This window comes from Hyperolius riggenbachi, chromosome 2 (assembly GCF_040937935.1).
Source record: "Hyperolius riggenbachi isolate aHypRig1 chromosome 2, aHypRig1.pri, whole genome shotgun sequence".
Lineage (NCBI taxonomy): Eukaryota > Metazoa > Chordata > Amphibia > Anura > Hyperoliidae > Hyperolius > Hyperolius riggenbachi.
In genome coordinates this window covers 295,891,156-295,913,725 of record NC_090647.1, presented here as the reverse complement: position 1 = coordinate 295,913,725, position 22,570 = coordinate 295,891,156, and the positions used below count along the sequence as shown (strand labels likewise).

At 48.8% G+C, this 22,570-nt stretch overlaps 2 protein-coding genes across 11 annotated transcripts in view; one reads left to right on the top strand and one right to left on the bottom strand.

The window, feature by feature from the left end:
* The window catches only part of STPG1 (sperm tail PG-rich repeat containing 1), a 127,947-nt gene extending 111,688 nt beyond the window's left edge, over positions 1–16,259 (bottom strand). For 2 of the 6 annotated variants that reach the window (XM_068268984.1, XM_068268989.1), the window contains exon 1: positions 15,392–15,518. In XM_068268984.1, the coding sequence (XP_068125085.1) occupies positions 15,392–15,416 (25 nt within the window). In that variant the 5' untranslated portion in view covers positions 15,417–15,518. Of the gene's footprint in view, positions 1–15,391; positions 15,519–15,611; positions 15,677–16,165 lie in introns of those variants that run through there. The other 4 variants (XM_068268986.1, XM_068268987.1, XM_068268985.1 and 1 more) reach the window with 4 other exon arrangements.
* Positions 15,874–22,570, top strand: part of NIPAL3 (NIPA like domain containing 3) — a 95,285-nt gene continuing 88,588 nt past the window's right edge. For 2 of the 5 annotated variants that reach the window (XM_068268980.1, XM_068268977.1), the window contains exon 1: positions 16,365–18,967. The gene's annotated coding sequence lies outside the window, so the exon portion shown is untranslated. Of the gene's footprint in view, positions 15,932–16,362; positions 18,968–22,570 lie in introns of those variants that run through there. The other 3 variants (XM_068268979.1, XM_068268978.1, XM_068268982.1) reach the window with 3 other exon arrangements.

The following is a 22,570-nucleotide window of genomic DNA, read 5'->3' as shown; positions in this document are numbered from 1 at the left end:
CCCCCCACACACACCTTATCCACCATCTCTACTAATCCCTCAAATATGCCCCTCTTCCATCTCTGATAATCCCTCCCCATTTACCAGACCACCATTACCCTCAGTCAGGTAACACATCTTACTGACCTCTCTCCTGGCACTATGATCACTGCCTCACTAATGCAAATTTCCAAAGTTTCTGTACCCCTCCTTCCATCACTGTTTTCACTCCCCCCCCCCACCCCCCCCCCGCCCCAACATCCATGCCTTGCTTACCTGCTTTTTATTGGTGCTCAGTGACAGTGCATCACTGCCTGCCCGCCACCCACTTTACTATAGTATGGAACCGTATATGCCCCATCCATACTCAGTACTGACAGGCGGAAAAGCGATTATGATTCAATCATAGTGAAAGAATCTGTCAGTAACAATTGATGCATGTATGGCCAGCTTTAGATTATGGTTTCTAATAACAAGATTTGAGACAGGAGAAAGAAGGCAAAGCAGGTGGTTTTGGTGCACAGCGCTCAGCACCGGTTACCCAAACAGGAGCCCCATAGCAGCAATAATATGCTGGGCGGGAGTGTAAGCAGAGGTTTTTTAGCGCCCGGGGACAAAGGCCATTTTAGCGCCCCCCCCCCCCCCCCAAACAGGTGGTCGTGCAGCATGTGAAGTGGAGTGTGGTCAGGGGTGGAGCCAAATGTACATTGTCCATCTGAACAGCAGGCTCCAAATACATTACAATCCCTTTATAGTGAATTTCAAGGGACGGGGCCAAGTAGTTTACTATATCAGAAGTTTACTGTATTGGACACACATTGTATATTTTTGGGACCCAGGGACTGAGATTACTATTTGAGGATAGGTCATACATTGTGTAGTCATGCAGGTACATAATAGGGAACTGAGGACTGAGTTTACTACTGTATATCCGGATTGGTCATACATAGTAAACATAACGACTGTCGCAGTGGATCAGATCTTTAAGCTTCCTGAGGACTCCGGGCAAAGTACCGCGATCGCTTGACTTCCCGTTCACACTCGATGTGTAACATCACGCATACCTGCCGCCAGAAGATGGATTGCTGAACTCGTGTGAGGGAGGACGTCGCTGGATCCATCTTCCTCTGGTGAGTACTTCTGAGTATTTAGCTTAAAGAGAACCTGAAGCGAGGGGTACATGGAGGCTGCCATATTTATTTCCTATTAAAGGAGTACTATCGATTGAAACGACTTTTTTTTTAATACTCTATATTAGTGTACACATTACCACTAGTGCTAGGGGCACTTTATTTATTCACCCAGGTCTCTCTCTCACTATCCCTGCTTAAAAATTCATTTCTCACACAGCTCATAGTAGTTTGGGTCACCCTGAGCTGCTTGGTTACTCTGTCACACAGCTCACAAATATATTTCACTGTGTCACTCACAGCATGCAGCAGACATGAGGAGAAATAGGCTGATCTGAGGTGGTAACAGGTAACTAAATGAGCTGGAATATTGCTGGAATATAACTAGCTATACCAGGAGTCTGTGTTTACACTCAGACTGGCTGCCTGCTTGAGGCGATTCACTCCAGGCTGCATCCACTTTACAAGCTGCTGAGAGGGGCAGACCACTGTCTACAATTAGCATTATTAGTATCTTTATCAGTAAAGAGAAGCAAAGAAAATAAACACACATTGCTAGAATCTTTAACCCCTTACCACCATATCAACAAGATTCTTTCAGCAAGGTGATAATTAAACTATAAACTGAGGAGTTGATAGCATCTCCCCTGTGCAGAGACATGGTCTAGCCCTCTGGGAGCTCAGTATTAGATACATTTTGTATCCAACACTGACGCCAAAACTGACGGAGGATTTTACAGCTGAGAGGAACAGCTGTGTGAGGAATCAAATTGCTCCTAGTACTTGTCCTAATGTGTGCTACAACATACAGCATTTAAAAATAAATGCATACATCGATAGTATTCCTTTAAGCAATACCAGTTTCCTGGCTGTCCTGCTGATGCTCTGCCTCTAATGCTGGATACACACGGTGCGTTCCCGCACTCGATGCCCCGCTCTATTCCCGGCCGCTCGATTATTTCCGAGCATTTCCGATCGCGTTTCGATGATTGTTAGGTCGATTCTCATGTAAAGTATGCCAAATCGACCTAACGATCCATCGAAACACGAATCGGACATGTCGGAAATTATTGAGCGCCCGGGAATGCACCGTGTACCCAGCATAAAACTTTTAGCCATAGACCCTGAACAAGCATGCAGCAGATCAGGTGTTTCTGACATTATTAGCTGCATACTTGTTTGTGGTGTGATTCAGACACTACTGCAGCCAAATAGATCAGCAGGGCTGCCAGGCAACTGGTATTGTTTAAAAGGAAATAAATATGGCAGCCTCCATATACTTCTCACTTCAGGAAGCAGGATATATATATATATATATATATATATATATATATATAGGCAGCAAGGTGATAGTGGTTAGCACTCTCGCCTTGCAGTGCTGGATACCCAGTTCGAATCCCAGCCAGGTCACCATCTGCAAGGAGTTTGTATGTTCTCCCTGTATCTGTATGGGTGTCCTCCCGGTACTCTGGTTTCCTCCCACATCCCAAAACATACAGATAAGTTTTTTGGCTTCCCCATGAAATTGACCCTGTACTACGATACAAACACTATACGATACATACATAGACATATGACTATGGTAGGGATTAGATTGTGAGCCCCTCTGAGCCACAGTCAGGTGACAATATACTCTGTACAGCGATGCTTATGATGTCGGCGCTATATAAACACACACATATACACTACACACTACACACACACACACACACACACACACGTGTCCCAGCAGGTCAAACAGCAAGCAGATCAAACATAGTGCAACTAGAATGCATATAAACACAATGCTTACACTGTAGGTCACACATAAAATAATCAATTACTGCTGGGATAATGCTTATGATAGGGTGATCAGGCGTCATCTTTTGCCCAGACAGGTCCACTTTTTCCGACCTGTCCGGGGCGTCCTGGCGGGTTTTTGAAATGTCCAATTAGTGAGGAGCCATTTGGGAGCCAAACACGAGCCGGCTCTTTAAAGGGAGCCGAGCGGTCAAGCCAGAAGAGCCGATGCTTTCTAAAGAGCTGGAATTCCCATCACTAGACTAAGACTCAGTCTAGTGATGGAAATTCTGGCTCTTTAAGCATCGGCTCTTCTGGCTCAGCCGCTCGGCTCCCAAAGCTTCTGTGTCGCCCGGCAACACCACTCGCATCCCCCTATTGATTGGCCCGAAGCCCTGCGTGCGTGCCGCCGAGGCTGATGGGAGAGGAGAGGATGTATGTGTGTAGCTGGAGCTGCCATGCGGTGAGTGACACACACCGAGCAGACATGCTGCCAATCTCATTGCATTTGTGGGGAAATCTGCTACCAATCTCATTGCAATAGTGGGGAAATCTGCTGCCAATAAGGTTGCATTTGTGGGGAAATCTGCTGCCAATAAGATTGAATTTGTGGGGAATATGCTGCCAATCTCATTGCATTTGTGGAGAATATGCTGCCAATCTCATTGCATTTGTAGGGAAATCTGCTGCCAATCTCATTGCATTTGTAGGAAAATCTGCTGCCAATCTCATTGCATTTGTAGGGAAATCTGCTGCCAATCTCATTGCATTTGTGGGGAAATGTGCTGCCAATCTCATTGCATTTGTGGGGAAATGTGCTGCCAATCTCATTGCATTTGTGGTGAAATGTGCTGCCAATCTCATTGCATTTGTGGGAAATGTGCTGCCAATCTCATTGCATTTGTGGTAAATGTGCTGCCAATCTCATTGCATTTGTGGTAAATGTGCTGCCAATCTCATTGCATTTGTGGGGAAATATGCTGCCAATCTCATTGCATTTGTGGGGAAATATGCTGCCAATCTCATTGCATTTGTGGGGAAATATGCTGCCAATCTCATTGCATTTGTGGGGAAATATGCTGCCAATCTCATTGCATTTGTGGGGAAATATGCTGCCAATCTCATTGCATCTGTGGGGAAATATGCTGCCAATTTACATTTCTGGGGAAATATGCTGCCAAGCTGATTCCATTTGTGGGGAAATATGCTGCCAATCTCATTGCATTTGTAGAGAAATATGCTGCCAATCTGATTCCATTTGTGAGGGAATCTGTTGCCAATCTCATTGCATTTTGTGGGGAAATCTTACGCGAATCTGATTGCATTTTGTGGTCAGCCGGCCCTCCACCATGTGGGCTGGAAAAAAAAATGGCCCTCCATGCCCGCAAAGTTGGACAGCACACTGCTAAGGTCTTGTATATATGGCCCCACCCATGACCACGCCCACATGCTGTTGTGATCGTCCTCTTTTTTGGAAATCAAAATATGGTTACCCAAGCTTATGAGTCCTCTCACCAGTCACTAGGGTCAGGGCTTTGGGAGATAAGCATCCAGTATGCTAATGCTGGCTTCCCAGGAGAGGTGTGCAGAGCCTGTCTCACAGCAGGCTGGTCAGTGTAGCTGCACGAGGAGAGGAGTGTTAGAATGTAAGGCCTCAGTTGCTTTAACTGAGTTTTGTCAAAGGACTTGATTTGCAGAGTCTCCCTTTAAGCAGAGTTTCTCGGAGAGGAAATGAGGCAGTCAGTTACAAGGAACCTGTTCCTTGTGGAAGGCCACATAATGGGTTATCAGGTTTAACCACTTCACCACTGAGGGGTTTTACCCCCTGAGCACCAGAGCAATTTTCACCTTTCAGCGCTCCTTCCATTCATTCGTCTATAACGTTATCATTACTTATCGCAATGAAATGAACTATATCTTGTTTTTTTCGCCACCAATTAGGCTTTCTTTAGGTGGGACATTACGCCAAGAATTATTTTTTTCTAAATGTGTTTTAATGGGAAAATAGGAAAAATGTTGGGAAAAAAATAATTATTTTTCAGTTTTCGGCCATTATAGTTTTTAAATAATGCATGCTACTGTAATTAAAACCCATGAAACGTATTTGCCCTTTTGTCCCGGTTATAAAACCATTTAAATTATGTCCCTATCACAATGTTTGGCGCCAATATTTTATTTGGAAATAAAGGTGCATTTTTTTCAGTTTTGCGTCCATCCCTAATTACAAGCCCATAGTTTATAAAGTAACAGTGTTATACCCTCTTGACATAAATATTTAAAAAGTTCAGTCCCTAAGGTAACTATTTATGTATTTTTTTTAATTGTAAATTTTTTAATTTTTTTTTAATTACAAAAAAAAAAAAAATGGGGAGTGTGGGAGGTAATGAGTTAATTTTATGTGTAAAAGTCATTTATTTGTATGTGAAAAATGTGTAGGGTGTAGTTTACTATTTGGCCACAAGATGGCCACAGTAACTTTTTGTTTTAATGCGACCTCCAAGCTTCCGGAAAGCTTGGAGGAAGTATAATGAGCATGGACACGTGAGTTTTTTCTCACAATGATCGCGCTGCCCATAGGAGAGCAGCTGATCATTGCGGGGCTTAGATCAACGAACGGGAATGGATTTTCCCGTTCATTGATCTCTGGGCGAGCGGGCGGCGGCGGTTTTACTAGCGGCGGGCGGCGTGTTTACGAGCGGGAGCGCGGGCAGCGTCGGGAACGCGGAAAGTACGTGTTTCTCCGTCCCTGGTTTTTAAAGGATGGAAAAAGGGGCGGAGAAATACGTACGCGCGGGGGTAAAGTGGTTAAGGTCTAACTGCTACGACCGTTAGACGACAGAAACAGTAAACAAAGCCGATATTTACAAAACATTGCATTCTTTGCAACTAGGTTATAAAGCAATGGAATATTAATAGATGAGGTGGGTCACATGCCCATGCCCGCCAATTGTAGGCTTGGGGGTATGGCTCAGATGATGTCAAATTTAACTCGTTGGTGATCGGTATTAAAGCCGGGGACGGGCTGCAGAGAGGCACTTCTGCTTCCTGTGACTGCTGGCTTCAACCCTTTACTTTTATTTATAATATGTCTTGTCATCTTATCTAACTGTATGCTGTATATAGGCCTAGGGGACACGTAGTCTAGATATCACGTAGTCTAGATGTAACTTAGTATAGATGGAACATAAGCTAAACCCTGGTTGCTATTCACCAGGAATGAACCAAGAGCTGTAACGCAAAGGACTTACTACAGAACAAACTGCTTCGCTAAGATGTAACCACATGTACTGTGTATCTGTTTACTGAATAAACTCCTGAAACTTTGAGGACGCCTAAGAAGTTCTATCTCCTATGCTGTTGCAGTGATGAGTCAAGTTATCTCACTTCCTGTGAGTTGCAGCTCTGAGTTGCTGGTGCCGAAACAAAGGTGTAGTGGTGTTGCCAATAGCAACCAACGTATAGTTTCTTCCATTTGGTGCCATGAAACCCAGTGCTGTTTCACAGAAAAAGGCAGAAAAGGGCCGAGGCCAATGATGTCAGTCTATCAAGGATTGTCACAGCAAAACAAGCAGAGAAGACAGACGCTGGAGGCTTATCAAGTAAGATAAGTGTGTGCGAGGTTGGCTGCAAAGAAGCCGGAGCACGGAATTCAGTTCGAGGAATAAACAGCGGCGATTCTCGTGGGACGTAGCTAGCTGTGCTGTACACACAGCTAATGCCAAAACAGGATCCAAAGAAGGAGCGATCCCAGGCAGCGGCTAGGCAAATAGCCGTGAGGGAAACGAAAGGGTCCACTGTGCAGAGAGTCTCAGAAGCTCCGAGGGTGTCCAGAGATTCGTGAGAAAGATTTGCCACGGCTGTAGTGAACTGTTATTCGAGTGAGGAGCGTCTTAACGGAACAGGCAAGTGTGGTGTTTAATTGGTTATAAGGCATTATCTGTATTGTATTTGGTGATATACTATGAGTTTTATAATGCATTCTGCGCTGTGTTGCACTGCTGTATTTTTTTGTGGGCTGCGAACTACAAGGTGGGTTTAGCTCAGTGAGTTTGCAGCTTATGCATGTGAGGATTTCTTCCCCTGAAGGGGGTGGGGGGGAGTGGAATATTTCTTGTGATTTAACGTTTCTGTATGTGTAGTATGGTATGGTTGAATTAGTGTGTATGAAGTTTGAGTTATGTGTTTGTTTGTTTTTCGGAGGCAGCGCAGTGAAAGGTATATTTAGTATTTAGACTGTCAGTCATGCTGCCTCCCTCGCATTCCAGAGGGTGGGGTGTGAGGCTGCGCAGCGATATATGCTAGATCTAGTAGTGGATGGTGGTTTTTTTTGTAGCTTTCTATTGTAGGTTGAGAGATTTTTTTTTCCCGGGCAGTTTGGGTTTCTCTCTCTCTCTCTCTCTCTCTCTCTCTCGGAGGGAAAAGGGGGGAGAGATGGATGGATGACATCGGCATATGTGGAGAATGTGTTTTTTTTTCTTTCCGTAAGAGTTACAGCTGTGAGTTTGTTTGTGTGTTTTCTTTCCTTTCCGGAATCGGAGTTCTGTGTGCAGCTGTATGAATGAGGTGTCTGTCACATAGGACCCAACCGTCCCGATCTCGTCGGGACCGTCACGATTTGGGGGGGCTCTCCCGCTGTCACGGTATGAGCCCCCCAAGTCCCGGGCGGCAGTGGGCAGCGAGTAAAAAAAAAAAATGATCGAGGCGCCAGCCGCGCGTGGTATGCGGGATGCGGCAATAGCATTACTACCTCCCTCCCTCCTTCCCTTGAGATCTGCCCCCCTGTGTCCCCCATAGCAGAGTGCGCAGCGAGCGGAGCGGGCTGTCATTACCTGCGTCCATGCATGAGTACCGACGTCCGGCTTCACTCTGCTTCCTGTGACGTCACAGGAAGCAGGATAAAGACATCGGTATGCGTGCATGGACGCAGGTAAGATGACAGCCCGCTCCGCTCGCTGCGCACTCTGCTATGGGGTACACAGGGGGGCAGATCTCAAGGGAAGGAGGGAGGGAGGTAGTAATGCTATTGCCGCATCCCGCATACCACTTAGGTGCGGCTGGCGCCTCGATCATTTTTTTTTTTTTTGCAGTGGCACCCATCCTCCCCACCCACGGGCACCCTTACCCTCCTCCCCACCCACGGGCAGGGTGTATGAGGTTATATTTATTAAAAAAATATATAAGGGCCTAAATGTTAATAAAATAAAAAAAATCTTTTAAAAAAAACGTTGGTAGGCGTGTTGGGGGTGTGGTTAGGGGGTGTGGTTAGGGGTGTGGCCAGTGTCCCGGTTTCTTATCTTAAAATGTTGGGAGGTATGCTGTCAGCATGTAGGAGTTAGATGCAGGAGAGATTGTGGTGCACGACCAGTTTGTCTGCGAACAAGAGTTTTTGAATCAAGTGGATATGTGTCGTTCACAGTTTAAAACTGTCAATGTGTTTGCATTGTTTTTTTTTTTCCTTTTGTCTGTCTAGCCGACAGAGGGCTGATTTTAAGACAAATAGCAGATTTGCGGTAAGTGTCTGGCATGTTGCAGTTTCCAAGATGGAGACGCAGTTCAGGGAAAGGCCGCCCCAACCTTCGTGACGTATGAGGTTCCCGTAAGTGGGAGGGAATGAGAAGCTGACGAGCTAGCGTCATGTCGGCGAGGGATCCCGGGATCAGGGCTGTGCACACGGGCACCTTGCATGGAGCAGCTGATCGGCAGATCCATAGATGGAACAGTGAGACTCTACAGAGTATCTCAGATTCCAGATTATTTTCCCAGAGTCTGGTCACGGGGAAAAGAATGCCAGAGATGTGCAAAGGGCAGGTTCTATAAGATATTATAGTTTCTGCGTGTATAGGAAGTGTTCTCCAGCAAGGTACATGGAGACACATAGATGTCAGATATTTCCCGGGGAATGATTTGCAAGTGCGGATCAGGGGTTAGGCCCGGTTCACACTTGCGTTATTTTGCGGACCGCAGCCGGACTGCAAACGGAATGGACGATTGAGGGTCCATTGTTAATCAATGGACCCGTGCGCACTCGTCCGTTCCTCCGAATCCGGTCCGGAATTTTCCAACCTGCTCCAATTTTCCGGACGGCTCCTCCGTCCACCGCTGCTGGACCGGATCCGGACAAGAAATCCAGCACAACAGGAACTGAGGAGCAACGGAAGTGCACAACACACTTCCGGATGAAAGTCGGATGTCCTACCCAGCGCCAGACAGCCCCCAGCCTCTCCACAGCCACCCCAGAACACAGCGGAGGACAGGAAAGGACCCGACCATCCAGACGCAGGGCCCCGCAGGACGAGGATGATGTCCGCACAGCAGGCTCTCCCCAAGAAGAACTCCAGACCTTCCAGGCCCCTCTTTGAAAACGGAAACGGATCCAGGACGCATGAAGAATGGAAGAAGATCCGGATACAAACTGAACGTGACCTGACCGGATCCTGATGGCCTCCTGATGGCGAACGGATGTTCTCAGAACGGACCCGTGCCACCGGTAAGTATTTGATCAAAATGCAAGTGTAAACCGGGCCTTATCTGGACAGGGTTACTTAGGAGATTATTCCTTTAAAGGAGTTATCCGGGCACAATAAAGAAAAAAAAAAGCTACTTACCGGGGGCTACCTCCAGCCCTAAGCTCCCAGCATGTCCCATGCCGCAGCTCTGCCCGCAGCCGTTCACCGCAGGTCCGTCCCGGTCCCCGGCAATGACGTCAGAGCGACCTCCAGGTCGCTCTGTACTGCGCCTGCGCGAGCGAGTGGCGCTGTCAATCACCGCCACTTGGGCCGGAGCAGACTGCGCAGGCGCAGTAGTTCTGCGCCTGTGCAGTCCGCTCCGGCGAACGTGGCAGTGATTGACAGCGCCGCTCGCGCAGGCGCAGTACAGAGCGACCTGGAGGTCGCTCTGACGTCATCGCCAGGGACCGGGTCGGAGCTCCTGCGAACGGCTGCGGGCAGAGCTGCGGCGAGGGAGATCCTGGGAGCTTGGGGCTGGAAGAAGCTCCCGGTAAGTAGCATTTATTTTCTTTATTGTGCCCAGATAACTCCTTTAAGTGATGCACCTTAAAGTGCGGTGCAACATGAGTTCCTAATAGAGAAGGGGGACAGTGCATAAGGGAGTACCGGAGTTGAAAAAAAAAAAAAAAGAGTTGACCAATCCAGGTGTCCATCGCCGTGACTGCAGAGCGGTAAACTTTTTTTCGTTTTTTGGCGTGGACAGGGCCAGAGCTTGACAAAGAGGTCAATGCTGGGCTGTTTGTGTGTTTTTGCTCGTCCACTGATTGGTCAGATATATTTTTTCCAGCTCCTATCAAGTTTAGCACAAAACAGAACTGAAAGCAGTTCATGGGGCAATTACAAAGAAGCAAGGAATTGCCAATTATAGAGTGACAGTGTATCAGTGCAGTGTTTGCCATAGGACTACCTACCGAGTGGGCATTCAGGGATTCTCACGCAGGCATCTGAAGCTGGCATGCGTAGCCCTGCACCGTGTAGTTAGTGCAAAGCACACCTTCCTACAGGGAGGTAGCCATTTCTTGTAGTATGGAGGTAGTAGCATTGGCAAACATTGGTCAGAGAGTACAACAAATAGGACTTCTAGCAGAGCTGGTTGCGATCAATGAAGTTCTAGGTAAGTTAATACGAAAATGAGTAAGAGCATTGCAAGCTCAGCTGCAAGGCAGCAACAGGTGTGTGGCATCCGTACTCAGTACATAGTGCGGCCGAGTATGTACAGGGGGGGATGAGGTAAGAGGTTGCAATGAGGTGAGAGCTTCCAAAGGTGAGGACCAAGGGAGCATATTTTACAAAGGTAAGTACTTATGACAATGTACATAAGATAATGTCTACCAAAAAGAGTAAACAGAGTTCAGGAGAACTATAAAGAAATGGGATCAATTACGGTATATATTGATCAATCTAAAGTGTACAGAGTACAAGCCGCAGGGCGAAACTCACATCATTAATAAGAATTGACTTGTTTGTATTTCGGTTTCAGGAGTTTGGCAATATGGAATCGATAAAGCTGAGATGCTGGCAGCAGAGACAGAGATGTCAGTCGGATAAGCGAAAGTTTCCAGAGGCCAATCCGGGTTTGGAGAACAGCGAGAGTTCCGAGATCGGAAAGAGACTAAAAGAACTGACTGAGCAAAGCATAATGCAAATTGCTAATGTTTTTCTTTCCCAAGGAAATGCTCTCATAATGAAGAGTACTGTACTGATGGTGATCCTAGGCTGCCATTTCGTCCTAGGAGACCGAGGAGAGGACATTCTTATGAACAATAAGGGGTCAATGAGAACACAAGGCCCAAGCATGTTAATGTTTGGAGAAAAAGGCAGGGCTGTGGAGTCGGAGTTGGGGCAATTTTGGGCACCCAGAGTCTGAGTCGTGGTTTCAGAAATGGAGGAGTCGGAGTCGGGAGTCAGAGTCGCATGATTTTTGTACAAAATCCACAGCCCTGTTAAGTATTAGACTAAGGAGTCGGAGTCGAGGAGTCGGAGTCTGAGCAGTTTTGGGTACCCGGAGTCGGAGTCGTGGTTTCAGAAACTGAGGAGTCGGAGTCTGAATATTTTTGTACCGACTCCAAAAGGTACTGATCCTTTTGCGCTTCCCTCTGATTGGCCCGACTGTACCGAACCGGGAAGAAGGAAAAGATGCCAGGTGGAAACAAATTTCATGGCACAATGTTGGTGAAAGGTATGAAGGGTCAGGTGTGCTGGAAGTGTGATGTGAACAGCAGCTTAAATCTGCTCTGGAATGTCACACTCCCGGAACCAACGCACCGATCCAAAGTTTTGTTAAAAAGTACATTGCAGTACAATGGGTACATGCAAAAGGTGGAGTGTGTTGTTCAGGTTTACCTTGTCGGTTCTCTGGAGTGAGATGGTTTTAGACTGGAGAGGAACGGGCAGTAAGCGTCACTTCTCCTCCAGGAGAGACGCAGGGAACAATATCACACTCTGGAGCAACCAACAGCGGGTGTCTCTGAGACAACTATACACACGTAAAGGCTGGAAAGCAGAAGGGTTTTGGTTCCCGGAACGAGAAGTAAAAATAGAGATCCAGCCACATTTTCAGGTGACAAAGAGGGTGGGGAGAGCGATCCCGAGGAAGGGAGAGCTAACACAGGTAACACCATCCTCACTACATGGGTCACAATACGAGACAATACCACACAGTCCATATTCAAGCACTTATCCTCATTCTAGATGGGTAAGTGAGGAGGTACTCTTAATCGAAAGATTACAGAGTACATTCTTCCTGACCTAAGGTACGCATTTTGCCTCAGGACATAAGGGGGGCAAAGGTCCAGTCAGGACAGTTGGGAACATCTTTTCTCACTGAGATGCTAATCAATTTCCCAGAAGAAAGAGTACCTACCGTATTCTTCTGGGGAGGGCCACAAGGGTTAGCATGGGACGTGAGTTTAATGGATCAGGGGACTTTTTGGAGTAGAGGTAGAATCCTGGGATACATCAGGTAGCACCCCGGGGACTCTCTATAATGGAAGGGTGATGGGACTAAAACGGTGGAGTTTAAAAATAGCGCACTTAGTCCGGGAGGATGAAGGACCATGGACATACGTTTTTTGCATCCCACACTCCCTCGAGTTTAAAGGTCCAAATAGATCTTGCATAATGAGAAGAGGAACCGTCACAGTGAAAGTGGGGGTTCCCACAACTCCTAAAGCTCAGGTAGTCACCCTGCCAGTGACTACCCAGGAACCCCACCTACCGTCATGTGATACACATCAAGTTGTAAAAAGTGGCCTTTTTCAGTTAAATCAACTGAGGGCGACTCCAGTTATCGTGGAGGCCCAGCTTCAATTGATCACTTGGCAGATTAACTTAGAAGAGTGGGTAATATCTAATATCTACCCAAACTGCAGCACTGTCACTGCCACCCTGGTACAGGCTTTTATGTCATGGGCACATTCCACAGGGAAAAGTGTAGCCAGAAGAAGGTCCTGGGATTTAGCAGATACAATCTTGGGAGGCATGGGCGCTGGGATGGGGGTAGCAAACAGTGTAGACATAGAAGGTATGACAGAGGTCATTCAACAATTAGGCACATTGGGATAACAGAATGTGGGTACCCAACATCATCTGAACTTGGTTTTGGAACAGTTAACACACAACACATAAAAGTTCAGGGGTACACTCAAAGGCACATTCAAATAATTCTTCAGAAGATGATATCACATTTAACTCATTGGTGATCGGCATTTAAGCCGGGGATGGGCTGCAGAGAGGCACTTCTGCTTCCTGTGACTGCTGGCTTCAACCCTTTACTTTTATTTATAATATGTCTTGTCATCTTATCTAACTGTATGCTGTATATAGGCCTATGGGCCACGTAGTCTAGATATCACGTAGTCTAGATGTAACTTAGTATAGATAGAACATAAACTAAACCCTGGTTGCTATTCCCCAGGAATGACTCAAGAGCTGTAACGCAAACTACTTACTACAGAACAAACTGCTTAGCTAAGATGTAACCACATGTACTGTGTATCTGTTTACTGAATAAACTCCTAAACTTTGAGGACGCCTAGGAAGTTCTATCTCCTATGCTGTTGCTGTGATGAGAGTCAAGTTATCTCACTTCCTGTGAGTTGCAGCTCTAACGAGTTGCTGGTGCCGGAAAAAAAATGTGTAGTGTTGTTGCCAATAGCAACCAACGTATAGTTTCTTACAAGGAGAACTGATAGCCCTTCAGTATAGAAGCAGTCCCAGCCTCACCCATCCTCGTCTGTCCCCAAGCTTGCTCCTTGCTGCTCTTTGTAATGCTGCTGCCGCCCTTCTACTACTTCCTCCCCTCACCAGCGTGACCCAATCATCATGCAGCACAACAGAGGGGAGGGGGTTGAAAGAGGAAGCAGTGTGTAGCTGTTGTGGGCTCAGACTGTTCCTATTAAGGATCGGGTGTGAGTTGGTTCTCAGGAAGAGACAGCAGCAGCAAGTCCCAGCGCCCGGGGGCATTTGTACCCCTCGCCCCCCCCCCCCCCCATAGCTATGCGTCTGCAAGTAAGCGTAATTTGGGGTTCCGGTGATCACCGTACCCCAAATTACATGTCCCTCCAAGTTGCAACAAATCGGCAGGGGAATAGTATTTAAAGCCGCCAGGGAGTTTCGAGGCAGCATAAGAGCCATCATTCAGCTCTCCCGGTGCCCAACTCACCCGCAGCGTACAAATACTAAGGGCTCAGACACACTACAAGTGCTTTTCTGAGCCCTTTTTAGCCATCAGAGCTTTCTGAGAGCTTTTTAAAAAACCCTCCCATTGACTTACAATAAAATCACAGTAAAATCGTGATTGCAGTAGAATTGTTCAGAAAAGTGCTTATAGTGTGTTTGAGACCTTATGTAGAGAAGGGGAGAAACTGTGATGAGAGAAAAAAGCAGAAAGAGAGGGAAGAAGATATTTGCCTCACCAGGATTGCACTTTATTGATGGAAACAAAGGTGAATGAGGGAAGGCTGCTGCACACCAAGAGTGCTTATGAACGTTTTTCAAATCAACAACAATATGAAAAGCGCTTGGCTAAGCCTCTGAGGGTGTTCTCACAGCATTGTGATTTTTTCAAAATCGCAAACACGTTGCATGTAAAAATTTTTGGAGTGATTCATTCAAAAAAATCGCTTCACAAAATCGCACTCGCACATTGCTAGCAATTGCTGTTGCGATTTTGGCGTGAAGTAGCCCATGGGAGAAAATTAGTGGAGAGAAATTGAGAATAGCCTGAGATGGAGCAGAGAGCTTATCTGTATTGCAGTCCCACATCACACAGAGGCTACTTGCCTGTAACAAGACTCCTGTTCCTGCCAGTCACTCACAGAAGTCAGAAAGCAGCCCTACTGGAGTCTAGGGACTGTCAAAAACTTTTCAACTTGTTTAACACCTTATCAGCACATGCAGGCCCGTTTTTAGGGCCGTGCAGCCCGTGCCGCCGCCCTGGGCGCTGTTGTGAGGGGGGCACTGTAATGGAGAGGGGAGCCGCAGCCGCGGGGAGGGCAGCCCGATCTCTCCCTCCCTCTCCCCGGGCCGCCCTCCGTGCTCCCCCCTCAGACGCAGAGTAATTACGCACCAGGAAGCTCTGTACATAACTACTCACCTTCCTGCGTTCCACTCGCCGCTGATCTCCTCTCGTCATACGTCATAGACGCTGATACACGCGCTGCTTCCTGCTGCTAATTTTTACACCCTAGCCCTGGGTGCATTTTAGCCTAGAAACTGCACTGAGCACATGCAGTCATTATCACAATGGGGAAAGACCAGACAGATTTATCCCACAGACCCTCCAGACACGCTCTGCATCATGCTGTGTATATTTACTAGCTTGTTTGCCCTCTAATTGCACTTTTATCAGCTAGCCTAGTGTTTCAATTTGCCTTACAACAACAAACCTGAAATACACCAGGCACCAGACTAGGATGTTTCGTCGGAACACCCGATCACCGCCCCTAAATCACTGAATCACCCCCCCTTCCCAGTCCAAGCCTGGATCACACTTGCCTTCTCCCATGGCTTGCAGCAGCATAAAATACACACCGCACAACAGCCTTGAACACTGGTTGCTCAGCAACAAACAAGCAGAGTTCTTTCCGCACACATCGCCATGCTGGTACACCCTGTCGCACCCGGTGTGGCCAATGGCCATGGGCGTGTATAACCTAGGAGGAAGTTCTGTCTCACTCAATAGCGAAAGACTCAGACACAGCAGTTTTATAAATACATGTATGGAACTGGCCGGCATATCTACTGTGCAATCCATCAACCTCAGTCCCTCGTCACTCATCACCAGATTACAACAAGATCTTTATTCTGAGCTATTTGGCTAGAAGATGAGCTCCACTCCCCTCCGTGACTTCCTGGCTCTCCTCCTTGGCTAGCTCGCCTCTTACGACTGATAAACCAATAGCGCTGGCGCAGTATCAATACTGGCCAATGGGATTGTAGAGAATAATTTGAGAGCAGGTGTAAGGGCCAATCAGGGCACTATCACAAGTGTAGTGGGAAGGTGGATCAGAAGCTGCTGAGGGGAGAAGGGAACAGGTGAGACAGATGTCTGTAGGCAGTAGTGTCGTCGTGACGGGGGTCCGGGGGGTGCGATCCGCACCAGGTGGGGTGATCCCAGCCTCCCTAGAGGGGGTGCGCTGGAGGGGAGGGCAGCCCGACCTCTCCTTCCCTTCCTCTCCCCGGGCTGCCCTCCATGCTCTTTTTAAAAAAAAAAAATTTTAAGAACCTCTTTCCCCCGGGGGGGCCCCTCCTATCCTCCCCCTCCCTCACCTCGGAGGGCCCCCTCCTATTACGAGCGGCGGTTACAGCAAAGTTCCGGGGAGGTGAAGCAGAAGATAGAGGTCCAGCTGCCTCCCAGGCTACGCTGTCTCCTCTATGCCGCTCGCACTGCTTCCTGGTTTAGTGCGCGGCAATTACAAAGGAGACAGTGTAGACGGGAAGCAGCTGAACCTCTATCATCTGCTTCACCTCGCCGGAACTTTGCTGTACCCGCCGCTTGTAATAGGAGGGGGACACCCAGGTGAGGGGGAGCATAGGAGTCGGGGCCCCCACTGGCTGCCCATCCGACTACCTAACTGCCCACCCGGCTACCTATCTACCCACCCGGCTACCGATCTTCCTACCCTCCCACTCGGCTACCTAACTGCCTACCCGGCTACCTAACTGCCTACCCGGCTACCTAACTGCCCACCTGGCTACCTAACTGCCTACCCTCCCACCTGGCTACCTATCTACCCACCCGGCTGCCTAACTGCCCACCTGGCTACCTATCTACCCACCCGGCTACCTAACTGGCTGCCCTCCCGGCTACCTATCTACCCACCCAGCTACCTATCTGCCTACAGTCCCACCCGACTACCTAACTGCCCACCCGGCTACCTATCTACCCACCCGGCTACCGATCTTCCTACCCTCCCACTCGGCTACCTAACTGTCTACCCGGCTACCTAACTGCCTACCCGGCTACCTAACTGCCCACCTGGCTACCTAACTGCCTACCCTCCCACCTGGCTACCTATCTACCCACCCGGCTGCCTAACTGCCCACCTGGCTACCTATCTACCCACCCGGCTACCTAACTGGCTGCCCTCCCGGCTACCTATCTACCCACCCAGCTACCTATCTGCCTACAGTCCCACCCGACTACCTAACTGCCCACCCGGCTACCTATCTACCCACCCGGCTACCGATCTTCCTACCCTCCCACTCGGCTACCTAACTGCCTTCCCGGCTACCTAACTGCCCACCTGGCTACCTAACTGCCTACCCTCCCACCTGGCTACCTATCTACCCACCCGGCTGCCTAACTGCCCACCCGGCTACCTATCTACCCACCCGGCTACCTAACTGGCTGCCCTCCCGGCTACCTATCTACCCACCCAGCTACCTATCTGCCTACAGTCCCACCCGACTACCTAACTGCCCACCCGGCTACCTATCTACCCACCCGGCTACCGATCTTCCTACCCTCCCACTCGGCTACCTAACTGCCTTCCCGGCTACCTAACTGCCCACCTGGCTACCTAACTGCCTACCCTCCCACCTGGCTACCTATCTACCCACCCGGCTGCCTAACTGCCCACCCGGCTATCTATCTACCCACCCGGCTACCTATCTACCCACCCGGCTACCTAACTGGCTGCCCACCCGGCTACCTATCTGCCCACCTGGCTACCTATCTACCCACCCAGCTACCTATCTGCCTACTCTCCTACCCGGCTACCTAACTGCCTACCCGGCTACCTAACTGCCCACCCGGCTACCTAACTGCCCACCCAACTACCTATCTACCCACCCACCCGGCTACCTAACTGGCTGCCCACCCGGCTACCTATCTGCCCACCCAGCTACCTATCTGCCTACCCTCCCACCCGGCTACCTATCTGCCCATCTAGCTACCTATCTGCCCACCCGGCTACCTATCTGCCCACCCAGCTACCTATCTGCCTACTCTCCCACCCGGCTACCTATCTGCCTACCCTCCCACCCAGCTACCTACCCTCCCACCCGGCTACCTACCCTCCCACCCGGCTACCTAACTGCCCACCTGGCCACCTAACTGTCTACCCTCCCACCCAGCTACCTAACTGCCCATCCGGCAACCTATCTGCCCACTCTGCCTACCATGCCATAGGCGTCCCTACATAGGGCAAAATGGGGCATGCGCGCTCCCCTGGCTAGCTGCTGCCCCCCCCCCCTTGCCACCCAGACGTGGCCGGCCCGCCCTTGGGTGGCAGCGGAGAGAGAAAAGAAGCGGCGGGCACAGCGGCGCTGCCTGCTGCATCACTTAATTTTAAAGGGGGGAGCGAGAGGAGGAGCCCCAAGGTGAGGGGGGGGGGACGTCCTCCCTTCCGCACCGCTTCTCTCTCCACTGCCACTGAGGACACCTATAGATCTGGCTATTTAAACTGGGGACACCTATAGACCTGGCTATCTATACTGGGGGGCACCTGTCACTACCTAAACTGAGGGGGCCCTGTCACTACCTAAACTAGGGGCTCCTGTCACTGCATACACTGGGGGGCTCCTGTCACTACCTGAACTGGGGGGTGCCTGTCACTACCTGAACTGGGGGCTCCTGTCACTACATACCCTGGGGGGCCCCTGTCACTACCTGAACTGAGGGGCTCCTGTCACTACCTAAACTGGGGGGCATCTGTCACTACCTAAACTGGGGGGCATCTGTCACTACCTAAACTGGGGGGTATCTGTCACTAACTAAACTGGGGGGCTCCTGTCGCCACCTAAACTTGGGGGTCCTGTCACTACCTAAGCTGGGAGGCTCCTGGCGCTACCTAAACTAGGGTGCACCTGTCACTACCTAAACTATCCAGGCCAGCCAGCCCATTATCACCACCAGCCAACCAGCCCAGAATCACTGTCAAAATGGCCACAGCATCACCACCAACAGTCAGGCCAACATTTACTTCAACCAGCCAAGCACAGCCCAGCATCACCGCCATCCCGGCCACAGCATCACCGCCAGGCCTTTCAGCCCACACATCATCCCTAATCCAGCCAAAAACAGTATTGCTAGGCACAGCAGCCAGTAGAGGAGAATTCAGAAGCCAGGTGAGAGGTGTCTACCATATTAAGGGGGCATTCTGCCTATTTATGTGAAATGCTGTTTAATTATGTGCCTCATGACTGCTGAATTTGTCTTGTTGGGGGCCTCATGGTTACTGAATGTCTTGTTGGGGCCTCATGATTGCTGAATTTGTCTTGTTGGGGGCCTCATGATTGCTGAATGTGTCTTGTTGGGGGCCTCATGATTGCTGAATTTGTCATGTTGGGGGCCTCATGATTGCTGAATTTGTCATGTTGGGGGCCTCATGATTGCTGAATTTGTCATGTTGGGGGCCTCATGATTGCCGAATTTGTCTTGTTGGGGGCCTCATGATTGCTGATTTTGTCTTGATGGGGGACCTCATGATTGCTGAGTTTGTCTTGTTGAGTCACATGATTGCTAACTGCGTGACTATGGAAAAAGCTGGATCATCATCATATGAGACAATAGCTACTTTTTAGCTTTTTAAAACAGAAAATAAAACTGGGAGGTTCTAAAAAAAAAAGAATACATTTTTCAGGAGTAGGATGGATGAAATGGATTATCTTTACAGTTTATTTTCAAATTGGATTTTCCATAATGTTCCTGTATGAGTTAAAACGTTTGTATTTAGTTTAAATTGCTGTTGCCACTGCGATAGATAAGTGACTTTTGGGTTGCAGTTTAGGCACTCTGCCTTCAAAAGGTTCGCCACCACTGTCCTAATCTAATGTCCCACCATTGCTAAATTCATGTAAATTTGTCTCCACCCATGACTACACCCACATTCTGGTCCATGACCACACCCAATTCTTACATGACCGCACCACTTCTTCCCCCTCCCCTTTTTGCCTATGCCCACCCGGCTAGCTACCTGTCCACCCTCTCACCCTGCTAGCTATCTAACCTATACTGGGGGCAGCTACCTATCTAACCTATACTGGGGGCAGCTACCTATCTAACCTATACTGGGGGCAGCTACCTATCTAACCTATACTGGGGGCAGTTACCTATGTAATCTATACTGGGGCACCTACCTATGTAACCTGTATTGGGGGCACCCACTTGCTAGCCTATACTGGTGGCAACTATACTGGCTACCTATATTGGAGGCACCTACCTATCTAACCTATGCTGAGGGCAACTATTCTGGCTACCTTCATTAGCCCAGTGCCTTACTGTTACAGTTACATTACAGTTGCCTCCACCCCTGTGATGTCATGTCCACACCCATTTTTTTGCCGCTGCGCGGTATGCTTTTTTTTTGGGGGGGGGGGGGGGGGTGTCGGTAAATTATCCGCACCGGGTGTCAAATACCCTAGCTATGCCACTGTCTGTAGGTTAGTAATTATGTCATCCTTGTCTAGTTTTGGCTTATTTATAGATGTTTAAAGCAGGTCTGTCATACCACTTACTCTAATAAGGGTCCAGGCATGGGACGGGGGAGATTTCCTCCCATGCTGCCTTACATTCAGTGATATAGGGCCGTTTACTGGTCTGGTGCCTGGTGTATATCAGGTTTGTTGTTGTAAGGCAAAGTGAAACACTAGTTTAGCTGATAAAAGTGCAATTGGAGGGCAGGCAAGCTGGTAAATAAATACAGCATGATGCAGAGCTTGCCTGGAGGGTCTGTGGGGAAAAAAATCTGTCTGGTCTCTCCCCATTGTGATAATGACTGCATGTGTGGATACGTGTGGCTGCTTTCTGACTTCTGTGAGTGACTGGCAGGAACAGGAGTCCTGTTACAGGCAAGTAGCCTCTGTGTGATGTGGGACTGCAATACAGATAAGCTCTCTGCTACATCTCAGGCTATTCTCAATTTCTCTCCACTAATTTTCTCTCTGGGCTAGTGCACGCTAAAATCGCAACAGCAATCGCTAGCAATGTGCGAGTGCGATTTTGTGAAGGGATTTTTTTGTAATTAATCGCTCCAAAAAATGCTACATGCAACGTGTTTGCGATTTTGAAAAAATCAGAACACTGCTGTGAGAGCACCCTCATAGGGTAACATTAGCCAAGCGCTTTTCAAATTGCAGTCGATTTGAAAACACTCAGAAGCACCCTTAAGGGGCCCATACACCTAACTATTTTCCCGCCGATATACAGCCGTTTCGATCACAGTGATCGAAACGGCTGTGAAAACGCCGTGCACACCACTGACAGAACGATCGATTTCTGCCCGAAATCGATCGTTCCTGTCAATTCCCGTCGACCCATCCGTGCGGAAGATTTTTCTCGGTCGCCGTCGGGTCGGGAGTGCGTCGATAGCAGCGTTCGAATCCCCGACGGCCGACGCAATGCAGCGGGTATACATTACCTGCTCCGCCGCCGCGAGTCCTGCTGTCACTGCTGTCTTCTCCGCTCTGGTGTGGTCTCCGGCATGCTTCACGTCTTCCTGCCCGGCAGGAAGTTTTAACAGTAGAGCGCCCTCTACTGTTTAAACTTCCTGCCGGGCAGGAAGAAGTGAAGCATGCCGGAGACCAGACCGGAGAAGACAGCAGTGACAGCGGGACTCGCGCCGGCGGAGCAGATAATGTATGCGGGGGGCGGCAGCACCACCACAGATTGTGACCGGTTTCATGCTGAAATCGGTTCACAATCTGTTTGCAGTAAAGGTGGCCATACGATCCCTCTCTGATCAGATTCGATCAGAGAGGGATCTATCTGTTGGTCGAATCTGATGGCAAATCGACCAGTGTATGGCCACCTTTGGTGTGCAGCAGCCCTCCCTCATTCACCTTTGTTTCCCTCTTCCTCTAGTGCTGGGTGTCTGTGTCTTCTTGTCATACAGGAAAGCTAAATAAAAGTGCAATCCTGGTAAGGCAAATATCTTCTTCACTCTCTTTCAGCTTTTCTCTCCTCACCATTTCTCTCCTTCTCTGCATAAGGTCTCAGACACACTATAAGCTCTTTTCTGAACAATTTTACCGTAATCACAATTTTACCATGATTTTATTGTAAGTCAATGGGAGCTCTCAGAAAGCTCTGATGGCTAAGGGCTCAGAAAAGCGCTTATAGTGTGTCTGAGTCCTAAATATTTGTATGCTGTGGGTGAGATGGGCACCGGGAGAGCTGAATGGAATTATGCTGCCACTAAACTCCCTGGCGGAGTTAAATACTATTCCCCCGGCCGAGTTGTTGCAACATGGAGGGAGGTGTAATTTGGGGTACGGTGATCACCGGAGCCCCGAATTACCCTTACACGCCCCGCGCAGCATATTATTGCTGCCAGTGGCAGACATACGGCCGTGCAGGGCCCCTGAAGTTCCGTTGCTTCAGGGGCACATTAAGTATTGTATGTATGTATGTATATGTGTGTATATAGATAGATAGATAGATAGAGATAGATAGATAGATATAGATAGAGATAGAGATAGAGATAGAGATATATATTAAAATCAAGGGATGAGCAGCACAAGCCAAATTTTTTTTATGCAATTCTATGCAAAGCATGCACGCAGCGCTGGAGGTCCCCAGACTCCATAAGAAATATATAAGTACAGAGGGGCTGCAGCACACAACAGGAAAACAGTGACAGGGGCTCTTGGTTACGCTTTAACGCGCTTAAGCTCACCAACTGCGCCAAAGTGTCCCGGATCTGGTGAGTCCTACTCTAACCAGGCAAAAAT